The sequence below is a fragment of the Syngnathus floridae genome, chromosome 15, assembly GCF_059516105.1.
Source record: "Syngnathus floridae isolate MCC-2025c chromosome 15, RoL_Sflo_1.0, whole genome shotgun sequence".
NCBI lineage: Eukaryota > Metazoa > Chordata > Actinopteri > Syngnathiformes > Syngnathidae > Syngnathus > Syngnathus floridae.
The window spans coordinates 6,358,207-6,373,351 of NC_142427.1; the positions used below are offsets into that span (position 1 = coordinate 6,358,207).

At 41.8% G+C, this 15,145-nt stretch overlaps 1 protein-coding gene across 1 annotated transcript; it reads right to left on the reverse strand.

Moving 5' to 3' along the window:
- Positions 1-563: 563 nt before the first annotated feature.
- On the reverse strand, positions 564-14,061 carry LOC148386116 (chromatin remodeler ATRX-like). Its single transcript, XM_088398112.1, has 35 exons — positions 13,893-14,061; positions 13,075-13,172; positions 12,943-12,998; positions 12,577-12,605; positions 12,357-12,478; positions 12,058-12,189; positions 11,872-11,981; positions 11,668-11,735; positions 9,885-11,581; positions 9,573-9,633; positions 6,041-6,189; positions 5,745-5,915; positions 5,565-5,664; positions 5,320-5,419; positions 5,060-5,245; positions 4,863-4,995; positions 4,417-4,526; positions 4,165-4,308; positions 3,912-4,089; positions 3,710-3,847; positions 3,398-3,573; positions 3,203-3,320; positions 2,995-3,131; positions 2,879-2,922; positions 2,746-2,810; positions 2,554-2,680; positions 2,385-2,473; positions 2,150-2,255; positions 1,890-2,067; positions 1,607-1,798; positions 1,391-1,534; positions 1,237-1,308; positions 1,072-1,167; positions 779-907; positions 564-711 (listed from the first exon to the last, which is right to left on the reverse strand). Exons 1-35 carry the CDS (start codon positions 13,898-13,900, stop codon positions 613-615), a joined length of 5,562 nt encoding a protein of 1,853 aa, XP_088254238.1. The 5' UTR covers positions 13,901-14,061; the 3' UTR covers positions 564-612.
- Positions 14,062-15,145: the final 1,084 nt, after the last annotated feature.

The following is a 15,145-nucleotide window of genomic DNA, read 5'->3' on the forward strand; positions in this document are numbered from 1 at the left end:
TTGACACCATCTTCGTGCCCTAAGTTAAGTGCATAATGGGGTTTGCCTTCGTCCGAAGTAGTAGTTTGCTGCCATCTTGTGGCATCTTTGAGCAATTGTAACACCCAGCTACAGCACCTACGTTTAGGTCAAAGTATCGCACGTACCTTTTTCTTTGTTGTTCCATGAAGTATTCTTAGAGTCAAGTATTTTCCTCAGTGTTTTTTTTCTTTATTTTTATTGATCTTCCTTGAGGGAAGTACACTTCTTCAGTTACTCCAGTGACAGTGCAAAAAAACAAAGCTAAAATGCACATCGCGCAAATATAGAAAACTTTTAAATAGCCATAGAAAATAAAGTATCGTCAGTGTTTATCCTCGTCCTGCATATTGAAATGTTAATACTCCTCATAACACTGAGGGAAAATTCTGACTTGCAATTTACAAAAAAAACACTAGTTTCCTAAAACAGTTAAGGCATGTATTGGTGGAAATCCTCACTTGTAAGAAAACTGATGCAAATGACCAAGTTGGTCATACTAAAGTGCTGATTGAAGAAAACTTCAACAACAAAATTTGACATTTTAACCACATAATGAAAACATGGCATGAAGCCAAACTTTTACCACTTCCTTCAGTTACTTGATGTTTGCTGATTTTCAGCAGATGGAGTCGCCCCCTGTAGCTCTTGATTGCGTCGCTCGCTCAAAATGGTCTGGATGTGCAATGTGAGCTGGAATAAAACCATGGTGGGCATTAATTGTTTCTATAGCAACACATCAAACCCCATTTTAACTTACTAATCGCTGCTCTTCAAGAACTTCTGTATAATGGGCCTTTCTCCGCTCCAGCTCCTTTGCGTCAGCTTGTTGCCACTGCCCAGCCTTCATCTTGATCACCTCCAAGGGCATTTGTGGATTTTGGCGCCACTGGAATACAAGTAACAATAAGTACAGGAATTTGTAAGAAAAGTATTCTGAATGATTTTTATTTTGCCCTAAAATCCAAACATTTGATACGTGTAATGTGGAGTCTGCCAGATCATTTTCACGTTCCTTTTGTTATTACTATTACAAAAATTGCAGTGCCTTACCACATGTACAATGTACTCCTCAAGGGGATGTGACGTCATACCCTGCATGGCCTGGAAGGCGGCTGCTAAATTTTCTCTGCTTTTGTTCAGCAAGTGCTGCAAGCACAATATGTTGTATTCAGTCAAATGCAAAAGAGCACTGGCCGGAAGATTCTGCATATTTACCATCAGCTCTTCATTGGTCCTCATATTCAAGGTGTCCAAACTGATTTTCACTGGGGCGCTGGCTGTGTGGGACTGATATAAAAACACACTGGTATTAAGATAGGATGTGCGTATGTGTGCGAAGCTGCTGCTGGCTCAGTGTACGGCTCATTACCTCAGCCTGATACTCAGCCCAGGCATCTTTACGTTCTGCTTCAGTGAGCTCCTCCTCTTGTTTATGGTCCAGCAGAGATGCATGCTCATGGTAGCTGACTATTTGGTCTTTGCACTTCTCCAGAAGCATCGCCAGAACCTGATCCTAACAACACATAAATGTATGACAATTATTCACGAGTCAACAAACAACTTCTGAGTTCAAATGGTTCGTTACCTTTGGCAAGTCAGAGGTCTTCCGCTTAGTTTTCCTGGATTGAGGCTCGTCCAGTAAATCTGGCTCAAACGTGTAAAGTTCCGTGAGCTCGGAAAGGGTGAAGTGTCTCTCGATCTGTTGCTGATCCACCACTCGGTAGGACAAAGACTGCTTCGTCACTTGGCGATCATAGATCTTCTCCTCCATTGTGCCCTACACACCAACATAGACAAAGGTTTGTTTATCATTTATCTGCCATGTACTTTTCTGTCATTGTTGTTCTTAAAGTGGCATGTGAGCTCACCTGTGCCAAGAAGCGATACACAAACACTTGCTTGATCTGGCCGAAGCGGTACACTCTGTAGATGCTTTGAATATCGTGAGAAGGATTCCACGAGGCGTCAAAGATGATCACCCTGTTGGCAGCCACCAGGTTGATGCCCAGCGAGCCAGCCCTTGTTGAGATCAGAAACAAGCGGCCACTAAAGGGAGAGAGGATTGCGTCAAATTCATCTCATCATGCAGTTTGTTCTAGTAAATGGAAAGAAAAGAGTCCAACTCTACCGTGTATTAGAGGACTTATTGAAACAATTTGACCATTTTGTACGGAATGCAGCGGAGGTAGAGCCATCAAGACGGTAGTAATCCATGTTTTTAGTCCAGCTTCTCTCTACGTGAAAACAGGGGGAATATTTATAGTAAAGGTTTTTTTGACTGGAGGAAAACTTCCCAGAATAAAGAAAATAATTAAACATCTATTCCCTCGGGCAGATACTGCTGAAAACATCAACAGTAATACCTTCAGGTGACTCCTTTCTTCTTCGGTGAGAAGCTGCCAGGAAACTCTCAATCAGGTCTAACGAGACCAGAGACTGACTGAACACAAGCCTGAATGAAAAAAAGAAAAAAAAAATGTCTGGCTTTGCACTGAGGAGAGGTGATGAGATCAACAGAGGGAAAATACATACACTTTGTCGTTCAGGGCTTCAGCCATCTTCAGGATCTCAAATAAGAGCACTAATTTCCCAGAGTGCTCCAGGATTTCGGCATCGTTTTGAGACAACATATTTTTGAACCAGCACGAATCTGCAAGGGCTACATGAGGAGAGTGTTTGTGATTTGCCGTTGCAATGATTCTGACAATAAATTACCCTAAGTACCTTTTGATACAACATTTGCTCCAGCGGTTTGGGTTGGGTCAATGCTATTGCTGTTGCTTGGTCCGCTATGGCAAAGAAAAGGACTTTAGTGTTTATTTCAGGAGCATTTGAGGGTGGATTCTCTCAGTATTACCTTTCCATGAGTGGAGCGCTGGTATTCTTCTTTGCCAAATCTCTCTATCATTAAAAAACAGTTATGTCTTGAACATTTCATCCAAAATTGTGATATCTTGAGTTTGATTTTCTTACACTGTTCTTTTTTTCTTTGGTATTATAGCTGAGTTGAAGGCACCAAGGATGCGTCCAAACCCGACCGAGGACCTGAAAATCCTTAAACAGGTTTGCGCCGACCTTCATTTTTGCAGTGCCGATAACGTTGCCCAAGCCTGAGGAACCACTAATTGTGACTACACAATAGTAGGGGGGGAAAAAAATCAGCTCCATCACAACTACTCACCACTGACATGCTGCAGGTAGTGGTTGTACAGCTTATACTGAAGTGGAGACACCCTGACTGCCACCACATACTCGTATTTGGGAGGCAGAAACTCAGCCAGCTCGGAGTAATCCCTCCTCTACAGGAAAAGGAATACAAATGTAGTAATTGCTGAGGCAATGGGAAAATATAGTAATAAAAAAAACTGGTTCTTACTTGCACACATCTGGCCAGCATTGCATGGAGGACGTGAGCGCGCCTCTTCATGATTCGAACATCTTTGGGTGTGGAGTCGGCGCATTGGCCATTCTGGATGGGGTTGACGAAGCGGTTTCGGAATTCCCCCAGTGAACCCAGAAGGTTCTTCTTGATGAAATTTACCATGCAGTGGTCTGTAGGGACAATATGAAAGGGGTGTCAGTTTTCATTCTAGAAAGCAGGACTTGGTGTTGAGGCCTTAAAATAAAGTCTCAGAGAGATATGAGCAAGTACTGAATGTGTCGCATTAACGTAGCGATGCCAACTTACACTCGACCAGGTTGTTCTGCAACGGTGTGCCAGTTAGCACCACTCTCCGCCGCGTCTTTACGGCACCCATGGCTTTAGAAATGTTGGAGGACTCGTTGCGCAGAATGTGCCCTTCGTCACATATCACAAAGTCTGGTCCTGTTGACAAACCAGCCTCAGAAAAAGCATGTTGAAGGATCCTGAAAAGTGCAAAGTACTCTACCTGGATCCACCAGTAGGCTTTTAAGCTGCTGCTTTAACCTGCTGTCGCTCAGTTTGGCGGCTAGCGAGAGGTTTCGGAACATTTCGTAGCCCATAATCATCACACCTCCAGTCGTGTGCCAGCTCTGAATTGCTTGTAGTCGTGTGAGAATATTCTTTTTGGTGGCCAGTTCAGTAACCTGTAATTTGTATTTTTCGACATTAACCAAATGAGGATGCATGTTTTGTCACTGTACATGCGTGTAATCCCATACCTTCACTATATCTTTCCCTAACTCTTTCTGCCATTTGTTGAATTCGCAAACCCAGTTGAGAACAGTGTTGAGAGGACACACCACCAAGGCCGTTTTAAAATGTAAGACTTTTGCCCGTAATACCGTGTGCAGGAAGGCAACCACCTAAGAATAGATAAGTGGAGAAAAGAAGGAACAAACATTCATATATCAATTGTGAGAACAATTAAAGGAGACATTTTTTAAAAAACTTTACAATCAATGGATCAATACCTGCAGGGTCTTTCCCAGGCCCATACAATGAGCCAAGATGCAACCTGTTCCTGGACTGGAGTTGGCCTTCTTCACTGACTCACAGCAGTTGTCCCAAATGAACTGGACTCCTGTTGTTGAGGACAGAAAGAATGAAAAAGATCGGGGAAAAAATAAAACAAAATAACCTTAATAAACATGAATTCAAATTCCAACTGGTAAAGCGCTTGTCTAATAAAAAAAAAAAAACGTTTTCTGTGTGAAAATTGTGCCACAAGAGGGCGTTAGTCGCCTCAAAGTGATACATTAGCTCTATTAATTATGTTTTTTTAATCCGGTAGAGTACATTTCTAAAGTCCCGCCCAGTTGTATATTTGCATTTGAAATTGAGGTAAACATACAGTAGAAAAGTGCAAGTGAAACAATAAAGAACGATTCAATGTGTGCACGTGTGAGTGTCCACTCACCGTCCACTTGGTGAGGCTTGAGATTAATTACTAGGTTCCTGTGCACCTGGACTAGCGGTGTCTTGGTCCCCTCATCCTGATCCAGAATTAACTTGGTGGTGACGGACTCCTGAGAATGATCTATAACAATTGCCTGAAGGCAACGCTGGACTGTCAGTCTTGAATGCTTGCCTTTATACTCGATGCGTGTGCACTACCTCTCGACGCTCCTCCATCAGCTGTTCCCTACTTGCTAGTCGTCTACATCTCTCTTCCTCCTCCCGTAGCGCTTCCTGGGTCTCAGACCGGAGATTGTCATCTTGGATGATTCGGCGGATTTTTTTACGTCCTTTGGGTGTGCCCTGACTGCTGTTAAAATCACCCTCAGTGTTATCTTGTTCATTCTGCGGCAATAGAAGTCAGCAACATCAGACTTCAAACTTCTTGCCTGTGATGGTGATTGGTTATTGCTAGTTACCTCATCGCTGCTGGTGTCAGACAACAAAATGCAGGTCACCGGGGTCTTGCTAACAAACGGAGACGGCCGAAGGGTCTCCTCCTTGACTTTAGGTGGTGAACTGGAAAAAGAACATGAAACGGGTCACGCACATGCAGTACCTGCCATTTGTACATCTATGACATCAGAAGTGTCCATCCATCCATTTTCTATACTAAAAGATTTGGTTCCCACTATTTCGGTGACGACGTGGACATTCTTTATACCTTTCTAAGTTATCTTCATCCTCTGAATCACTCAGCTCCTCGCTCATTGCAGATACTTGCGTGTCCGATGAGTTATCAGTAACTTCGCTCTCATCATTAGCTGGACATAAAGTAGCGACACATTAAGAAAATTCCAAGATGAGCCACAAAGGAAGTGCTCCATGTATGAGGTGTCCTTACAGCTCAGCTCCTTGGGGACGACTCTCCTCTTCCTGTCTGCCTTCCGTGCTTTATTCCCTAATGCTGCCTTGTCACTTCCTGTGCCCTCATCCAAGGTGAGTTTGAGGCGCAGCAAGGGGTGCTGCCTCAAGTTGGAGCCATCAGTGCCAGCGTCAGATGACAAGATTTGCCCTGTAGCAGACATTTGAATGACGATGTAACCAGCTTGGACTTCCAAAAGACAGCTTTCAACAAGCCTAAGGGGGTTGTGTTTATCTGGATGAAATGCACACGGCGATTTTACGGGGCACACTCACCATCTTCTCCACATTCTTCACTGACTTCTTTAAAATCCTTTTCAGCCTCAGAAGACGACTCATCGTCCTGTGTTTCCTCATCTGCTGATAACTCATCAAGCGATGACAAGTTGGCATTGATTTGGGCCAAAAGTATGTTCTTAGCGAGTCTTTTAAAAAGTAGAAGAAAAGGACAAGGTACCACAAATTCATTTCATGATAAGTGACAACAGCTTCAGCTGGAAAATTACATATTACATGGCTAGATAAATATTGCAAATCAGTCCAAGTATAACCGATTAGAAAGCCAAACGAGTATCAAACAAGAACGCAAAGCTGGAAAGGTGATAGTTTGACAGAAAAAACAGCAGAAAAGACTGATCAGGCATTTTAAAGAGGAAACATTTATTAGACCAAGCAAGTTGTACGCACAGATGCCACCAAAACACAAAGACATTCTTAGTGTACGCCCTTGTAGGGTCGAAATGTGTTTCTTTTTATTACATCATTATTCCCTTTCGTATTTTTTTTCTTTAACCTCATATTACACTATTGACAAATATAAAGACACAAGGCAATTACCCATTATTGGAAGAAAAAAGAAAATAGACTTGGTCTCGGGAAGACTTTTTACAAGAAGATAACGTGTTTATGGTATTTCCATTATTCACCCAGACGGAATTTGGAGGATTAATCACTGATGACAGACCTCAAAAGACATGGTTTTGTGCACGTTTTGTAGACTAAAAATAGTCCAGGACATTTCAAGATGACAAATTAAGATTTGAGGAGAAAGAAAGGGTCCAGGCCCAACCCCTCATTAGTTAAAGACAGATTAGAAGGGTCAAATGACTTTGTTGATCCAAAACCTGTTCCGGCATAATATATATCATTAATATCATTTACAACTACAACATATAAATACCGACTGTACATGTAAAGTCATGTAACAAAGTATCTCCCCTACACTATACAACATGGGAAGCAGAATTCTAGAGTCTCTAAATCATCCTGTTTATGACCCACATTGAAAATGATTACTATGATCTTGAAATAAGGTAAATCAACCCCGAATGAAACACAAAGTGTTGGGCTTCTTCCAGATTTGAGCTTAATTGTCCATCCCAAGTCAAATCTCTCAAAAAATCCCAACCATGCTTACACAAGCCTCAAATCTAAAAGTAGGTCATAGACACGAGTCACTAGAGGGAAGGGAGCAGCCGTCTTCACTGCTACTGAATCCAACGTGTTAAAACCGGGATGTGTTACACTGTAGCAGCAATTGAAATTGGGAGTGCTTAGTCAGCACTGTTGAAGTATTTGACATGTTTTGTCCAATGCGATCTCCACATTCTTGCTGACCATTTTACTAGCGAGTCAAAAAAAAAAAGCCACAAACTAGAACTTAATGAGTCGAGGGCTACAAAATCCCACATTTAAGACATTCCTTCCTAACAGCACTGCAATCACTGCTGTGCTGTCAGAAAATCCGACCTGGAGAGAAAAACACGAGAAACAAACATGGGTGTCATTAAAAAAGCGACATAATCGGAATTTGGGTGCTTGTTGTTGTTTTCACAGCCCACTCTCAATTCTCAGATGTACATCATTGTTCGTTGTACTTGGAAGTACATTCATTCGAAACACAAATTAGAGAACCGCGACTGCCTTCTCTGCAGTGCGAATTGGAGGGGAGTCAAAGTCCTCCATTTAAAGAAGCTACGCAATTCAACTTTAGAAAATGGTCAGCAGTAATGTTTATCTGCGCATAGAAAGTGGGGTAAAACATACAAAACCGCTAATAAAGGTTGGGGGGGGAAGCTACGGTAAATTGAAACATGACTGGTGGCTTATTCTGAGATCCAGACGCAGACGCTACCCACAGATTGCAATCATATTTGCCTCACTAGCACATCAACACACTCTTTCCAGCTACTTTGTTTTCTTTTTTTCCCTACAGGAGCCCTACAGGGAAAAGCCCCTCTGAGTCAAATGTTGGCTTCAGTTTCACCGGCATGAGCTCACACCGCTCCTGAGGGCTTGGCCTTGAATGCAGTTATTCAAACTAGTATGGTGAGGGATCTCACGAAACCTCAGTAGAACAAGGACTTCTCCTTGATTGGTACTAGTGAAAAGAGAATTACTTAGCCTTTAACAAACTTTGTCAGCACTCAATAAGTCTCTTCATTTTTAAATTTGCTGGGATGTTCCTTACACTACTGATTAAAAAATAATGAATGATGGTAAGCATGACTGTTAAGTGTACAAAATGTTAAATAAAAAGATAGCATAAGTAGAGCGTTGCTCTCAAGGTGGTGGAAGTCAAAGGTCATTCGAAAACACAATATGCTTTTGCTGGCCAGTGCTCTTTTTGGTGGAGCTTTTTTGATAGAGCAGGCCCTTAAAAAAAGAGAGTATTATGTCATAGTAAAATTTATTGTTCATTATGTTGGCAAATACCAGAGGCTTAATGTCGACCCCTAAAATGTTAAACTAATTAACAATCAAAAAGGTCAATCGATATGCACCACAAATCATATCTTTCAAATGTGATTTGTGTCTACAAAATCTTGCATGAATCATTGTTGTTTTCAATGTTTTTTTCCCCCACAGTTGTTTATATAACAAAATTATGGGCACCATAAAAGCCTAAAATATAGTAGATATTCAAGTGGATTTTTACATCCTAAAATTAAATTTTGAAAATAAAACTTCAACACAAACCAATGGAAAGGCAGCTTGATTAAAATAGGTTATATTTCATGTCATTAAACAAGGCCTGTCAAAAGAGAATGAAATGACCTGGACAAAGGAGAATATTCACAGGCATCTTCATTCAGTGAAATACTTTTTAAATTTTATATGTAGTAACCTAAACTTAAACACTAAAAACGATAATTTACGAATCAGTGAGTGGTCGAAATTCAGAACAATGAAGGTGAAGCATTTCCGTTTTATTCTTGCCAACAATGTGCTTTAAAGCATGTTGTAAACGTTACGATTTTTTTTTTAAACAAATGATTAAGAATAAACCAATCTGAAGATTAAAATCAGACAGGCAAGATTTAAACTTCCTACTTCACCTTTGGAAGTATGTCACATTTGCATCAGTTCAAAGTGCTGCACACAACTTTGTCGTGTCGCAAGTTAGCAACGCAGGCTAGCAGGCTTGAGTCTGTTACTCGGTTAAAATAATTTCACAGCATATAAACTTGTCTGTCACACATGAACAAGTTGGAATGTAATGTAAGGCAGTTCCTCTTTTAGGACATTTCGCTACAAGTATTTTGCTTCGGCTTATATCATAAAGATAAACATTTGAATAAATCTTAACGTAAAGAAAACAGCCCTACGTCTTTTCTATTAGAATGTGTATTTGATTTCCGGCGCTCTACTGCAGCTACGTTTTGGCCGCGCGTGAAAAGACCGCAACTGACTCTTGATGGCATTGGAGTTGGTGCTTTTAGCAGCTGCTTTGCTTCTCGGACTTGCAGTCTTTCTCCCAAACCTGGGCTGTTTTACACACTCTACTTCCAGGTTTTTAGAACCATACCTATTTTCGGGGTCGTCCTCATCCCCTGCTGCCCAGGTGGGCCCAGCTTCATCCTGATTGCCTGCAAATGTTTGAAAAAAAATAGATATACATTACGATAACGAAAGGGAGTGTGAATGCTTGTCGGTCTATGTGTCCTGCAATGGACTAGCTCAAGGTCAGCGAGGATATGCCTGCAAGCCTAGTGAGAATTTGAGTTTTTGTCACTTGGATCATATCGCACACTTGTAACGTAATCATGTTATCTGATAACTAGAAATACTACCATGTTTTGCCAATGATGAGTGGAACTGTGCAGATTGTCAGACTTACCAGAAAATGGATGAAAAGTTGCTGGTCCCACTGACTTCCCATCTTCTGTGATTGCTTTCATCTTATGATCGTCGGCGTCACTCTCGGAGTCCTCGTCATCCTCGCTTGACGACGACGAGGTCACTATTACTTCCTGGTGAGTGTGAGTCTTGTGCATTCTGGCCTCCGTTATACCCCGCTGTCGAGCACACCCTTCCGTTTCGCTCTTGACAAGATGCGACTTGCCGATGGGCCTGAGGGTCTTCGGGTGCTGTTTTTGATTCTGCAGGTCTTGATCGTCACTGGACGAATCCGTTCCCAGTTCCCGTTGAATCTTCGCAATGGAGTCCGACTCGGACGAACGGTCCAGTCGTTTACGTTTGCGGCGAATCCTCTCGGGGGATATCGGGGTGTTCTTTGTGAGCCAGAGGAGACGCTTTTTGGCCATTTTGCCAGATGCTGGACTGTCGTCATTGTTGTCCTCGTCTTCAGCGTCACTTTGGTGATAGTCTAAGCTTTGAGTCATTGCTACTCGTTCAAGAAGCACGGCAGGTATTTCATCGGAGTCAGAGTCATCTCTGGTCTGGCTTTGTTCTTTAGTGGTTTGGGCAGCCGCTGAGCTGGGCTGTGGCTCGTTTTCCGAATCGCTCTCGCTGTCTGCTGTGGAGACAGCCGGTTTACCCTTGACGTCGCTTGGACGCCGCAATGGTGTGGTCTTGACACGGGGGGACCTCCGACTGCCCTGCTCCTCTTCGAGGTGGAGTAGTGCGCTTGGGTGGTCTACAGTCAATTTGCTGTCAGCAACAGCCATCTCTTCATTACCGGACACATCTTTTCCATTCATCTTCTCTTCAGCAATGTCTTTTGAAAGGAGCTGTGCATTTGAGCAGGGCTCCTGTGCCAGAGGTACTGGTCGAAGTTTGACCACTAGTTTTTTGGTCATTTTGAGACTACTTTGAGGAGACTGCACGTCAATCGTCCGCAGATTCTGCACGTGCTCACTTGTGCTCTCGCTGAGGACTTCCCTTTCCAGATGTTCATCCGACAGCTTCGGCAAGTTATTCAAGCTTCCTTCACTGGAGATCTTTGCATCTGCTTCAGTGGCAGGTGGGGCCTCAACGTTATCGTTAAGTAACTCTTCCCAACAGCTGGAAACGTCCAAGTCGCTGAATTCTTCTTTAATGCTTTCCTCGAGTGCCGCAAGAGACGCCCGCGTGGATTTCACCACTGACAAATATGACTTCAAATAGAGGCTTCGAACACCTTGCTTAACCTTTGTGGCGGTATGAATGAAATGAAGAAAGCTTGTGTTCACATTGTTTGCAGAGTCCACTAAATGTTTCACCTTGGCGGTCATATCCTTGGAGACATTTAAAGTGTTGTAGTTGAATACAACAGTACCATCCATACCACTATGATCCCGTGTAGGAAAGGGGGGGATTTGAGGTAGAGGCAGGTCCCCATATACTTCCGATTTCCCTGGCTCGGCTCGGTTTCTCTTGCGGTGCTGTTGCCACAGAGGCTCCATGTTCTCCAAGACGTTGTCGCAGGTCATCACAAGGCCAAAAAGGGGCTCAGGGTTACACACATAGCAGTACCACTCACTTGCCAAGATGCTAGAGAGCTCTTTTCGCCCCAAATTTCTCAGGATGCACTTCTTGCAAAAGGCATTACTGCAGAAATCACAGCAGATAAGGTTGCCCCCTTCTGCACACCAACTATATGAGAAATAACAAAAGATCAGAAGGTCAATTTTAACCATAACACACAAAATAAAGTGTTTGGTTTCCCATTTGAATCTTACCGACACTGGTCATCCATTCCATTTCCATCTTTGCTGATGTCGTCACTCGAGTAATATTTGGAGCATGACTGTTAAACCAAGACATTAGATAAAAAATTATTTATGTCGTCTCGCAACATTTGGAGCTCTTTAAAAACTCCTGAATCCTGATGGACATGGTAAGATATGAGGAAGCGCAAAAAATAAAATGAATTCCTGACTCACTTTGCAAATAAGCACTTTGAGAACTGGGTGGCGAATAAGAGAATCTCTCTGAAAGTGGTTTACTTGACGACCACAAGCAGTGCAACTGACAATTTCCAACTGATCAATCCCTGTAAAAGGTGACAACATTGTTAGCTACAAAGATGCGTTCTCATAGCTTGCGACATTTGTTGCAATTTTGTTCACCAGCACTTGAGTGACCTCCACGTCTTCTTGAAAATTCTTTCCGGAACACGCTACTTTTACGGCTGCGAAACTCAGGACCCCTGAAGTCATCTCTGCCGTTATCTACGGGTTCAGGTCTGACCAAAACAGTGCCTGAACAAATCATTGCAATTATTACATTGTAACATCAGATTAGATATGACAGAACTTTACATTGGTCATAACTGAAGTGCCATTGGATTTTACAGGTAGAACTTACAACAAACTGCGTTGAATTGAAAACTAGTGTGTCAAAGTAATGTAGCAAAAATAAGACGTACCTTTTGGAAGGCAAGTGGTGTCAGGGTAACCATTTGCACTAAAGGGAAAATCTACATTGTCACTGTCATTTGAGTCAGCAGACTCATCCAAGCCTGAATGCTTTATAACAACAGAAGGTTTCCTGAAATGATATTGCGGAAAAAATGTAAGTATTTTACATTAAAACCCTGTTCCTCCTATTTTTGTCATGCGCTGAGCATGTAGTTCTTCTAAACTCACCTTCTGGAGAATTTTGGGTCCACCAGTGCCTGCGACGAGAATGACACTTTTATGATGCAGTTGTAATTATTGTGTGGTAATTTGCATTTTGCCACAATTAATAACCAATAGTTGTGACCAATAATTAACAACGTTCATTAAATGTGCATTGCATTGGTTTACCTGCATGAGACACAACACTTTAATAAAAAAAACAAAAAAAATCGATTGATTTTAATTTGTTTTAAGAAAGGATGGTATTTTTATTTTTATTTTTACACTTTCTGTATATTTATTGGTACCCATGTGAACTGTTTTGTACATTAAAAAAAACATTAATTCTATTTCAATACATTTTATGTGATTTGCTTAACCATGTTCCATTACCTCCATCACAGAGGGGGCTGCTGATTTTTCCACTGAACGATTTCTGTTTGTAACATCTGCAAATGTAGGACATAAAATGTCAACAAACATTTTGAACAATGCTAAGCAATGACAAATGGGTCGTGATGTTACCATGAGGTTCAGGTGTGTCATTGCTGTCCTCATGTGTAGAATGGGCCAGGTATTCGTGCAGTTTGGTGATCAATACATTCATTTTGCTTGTCGTAGCACTGCAGACAAGAGAAAGGTGTTATCTATACTGTTCGAATACTAAATGCCTAAATATCATGCTGTCAATAACAAAGTTAAACATTATAAAATGTGTACACGTTTAGCTAACTGTTTTTTTTTTTAAAGAGTCACTAATGTTGCGTTTTGTTTAAGATGTCCGTCGTCAAGCAAGGAAAACAAAGATGTGGAGTAATGGTTATTTGCAAGGTCTTGGGTTGTTTTACGGCAGTCAGTACACAATGCATTTCAGCAGATGAAACAACCTCATGGTTCCGGTCAGAAGCCAAGCAGGAATAAGGAAGAGAAGAAAAACGAGGAGAAAAGAAGGAAAAACATATCCTCATAAGGCAGACATTTGTTCTGTTATCTTCTGAAGGGCCTGTTATCTACTGAATGTTTAGTATCTATGTATCATGAAGTTACTGAGCTGTGCCTTATGTGTAAAGGTGAATTACCAGCTCTGTGTACTCTGTGCGCTGATTGAGCAACTACGGTTCTATAAATCAATGAGTATTTACACATCGATTGGTATGATAAAGTATATAGGTTTGTATAAACTGAAGAGTATGTACACATTGCTGTTGCTCCCTCTTCACTAACAATATTCGGAAATGAGCGTTTTTCGCGTCAGACTGACTGCTAGCCTTTGTAGCTAAATTAGCAGGTCGCTATTCACCGTTCCCGTTAAAAAGTACAACGGAGTGGTGTCTCCTATTTACCTCAACATGTCTGCGACATTTGGATCAATCGTCAACGTCCTTGGTTTTACGCATACATAAAACGGGAGGGGTGCACTTATTTTGAGGACAGCATCGTACACCAATAAAGTGAAAAAAGGGGCATTTCCCCCTGTTCGTTTTTGGAATGGCGAGTTTGCTTGCTAAGGGTTTTACCACTTTACGCCCCCTGTTGGTTTGGCGTAAAAGTCACGGCGCAAATGAAATTGGACAGGAAATAAAGTTTGAACTAATAATTGCGTTGTCTCAAGTCATTAATTTATGGTAACGCACATTTATGTAATTGAGCCACTGAGATTTTGTTATATTGCAGGAAAGAGATTAAAAGAGCCGACCTCCCCACCTCTGCACTCACCACCTTCTACAGAGGTGCTATTGAGAACATCCTGACCAGCAGCGTCTCTGTTTGGCATGGCAGCTGCCTAGCTGCAGACAAAAAGGCGCTGCAAAGGGTGGTGAGGACAGCAGAAAAGATCATCAGGTCACCCCTTCCAGCCATTCAGGAACTGTACACTTCGCACTGTTCCAAGAGGGCAATGAACATCATCAAAGACACTACACATCCTGCACACAGACTGTTCTCCCTTCTACCATCAGGGAAGCGGTACCGCAACCAGCGGTCCCGCACAAGCAGACTGAGCAACAGCTTCTTTCCTCAAGCCATCAGACTCATGAACACACTGAGGAAAACCACTTGAACATTCCAAGTCACCATGCCACTTGGCACTTTACTCTTGCACCTTATATACAGATTTACACTTTTTCACTTTACTCTATGACCACTGATTGTACTTCTGCTGCTGTGTATGTAAGTGTGTGTGTGTGTGTGGGGGGGGGGGGGGTGTATGTGTGTGTGAGTAAGAAAGAGATTTATGTCAATGTCTTATTTAAATGTTTTTAGTTAAACTGCACATTGGAGACTGGTCAAACGCAATTTCAAACTTCTGTGGTAACCCTGTTACATAGGATTTTTGACAATAAAGTAAACTTGAACTTGAACTTGAAAATATGATGGCTAATAAATTACATTCACTTTTCTAAATTGTCTAAAAATACCATAGTTTTAACCATTATTAATTTACACGGTTTCGTAACATTTGTAACAGTGCTAGGGGAAATCATGGACAAGAGCAACTTGAAGAATAAGAGAAACAACTAATTAGGGAATCTCTTCAGTGATCTGCAATACACATTTTAAATTACCGAAATAACAAACGAGACACCAAAACAACAAA

Excerpts from the sequence above, each read along its gene's own strand:
- LOC148386116 (XM_088398112.1), bottom strand. Across the intron at positions 5,665-5,744 it reads CGTCCCCAAGGAGCTGAGCT|CTAATGATGAGAGCGAAGTT; the intron begins GTAAGGACACCT and ends CTTTATGTCCAG. Across the intron at positions 4,996-5,059 it reads TGATGGAGGAGCGTCGAGAG|GCAATTGTTATAGATCATTC; the intron begins GTAGTGCACACG and ends CGTTGCCTTCAG.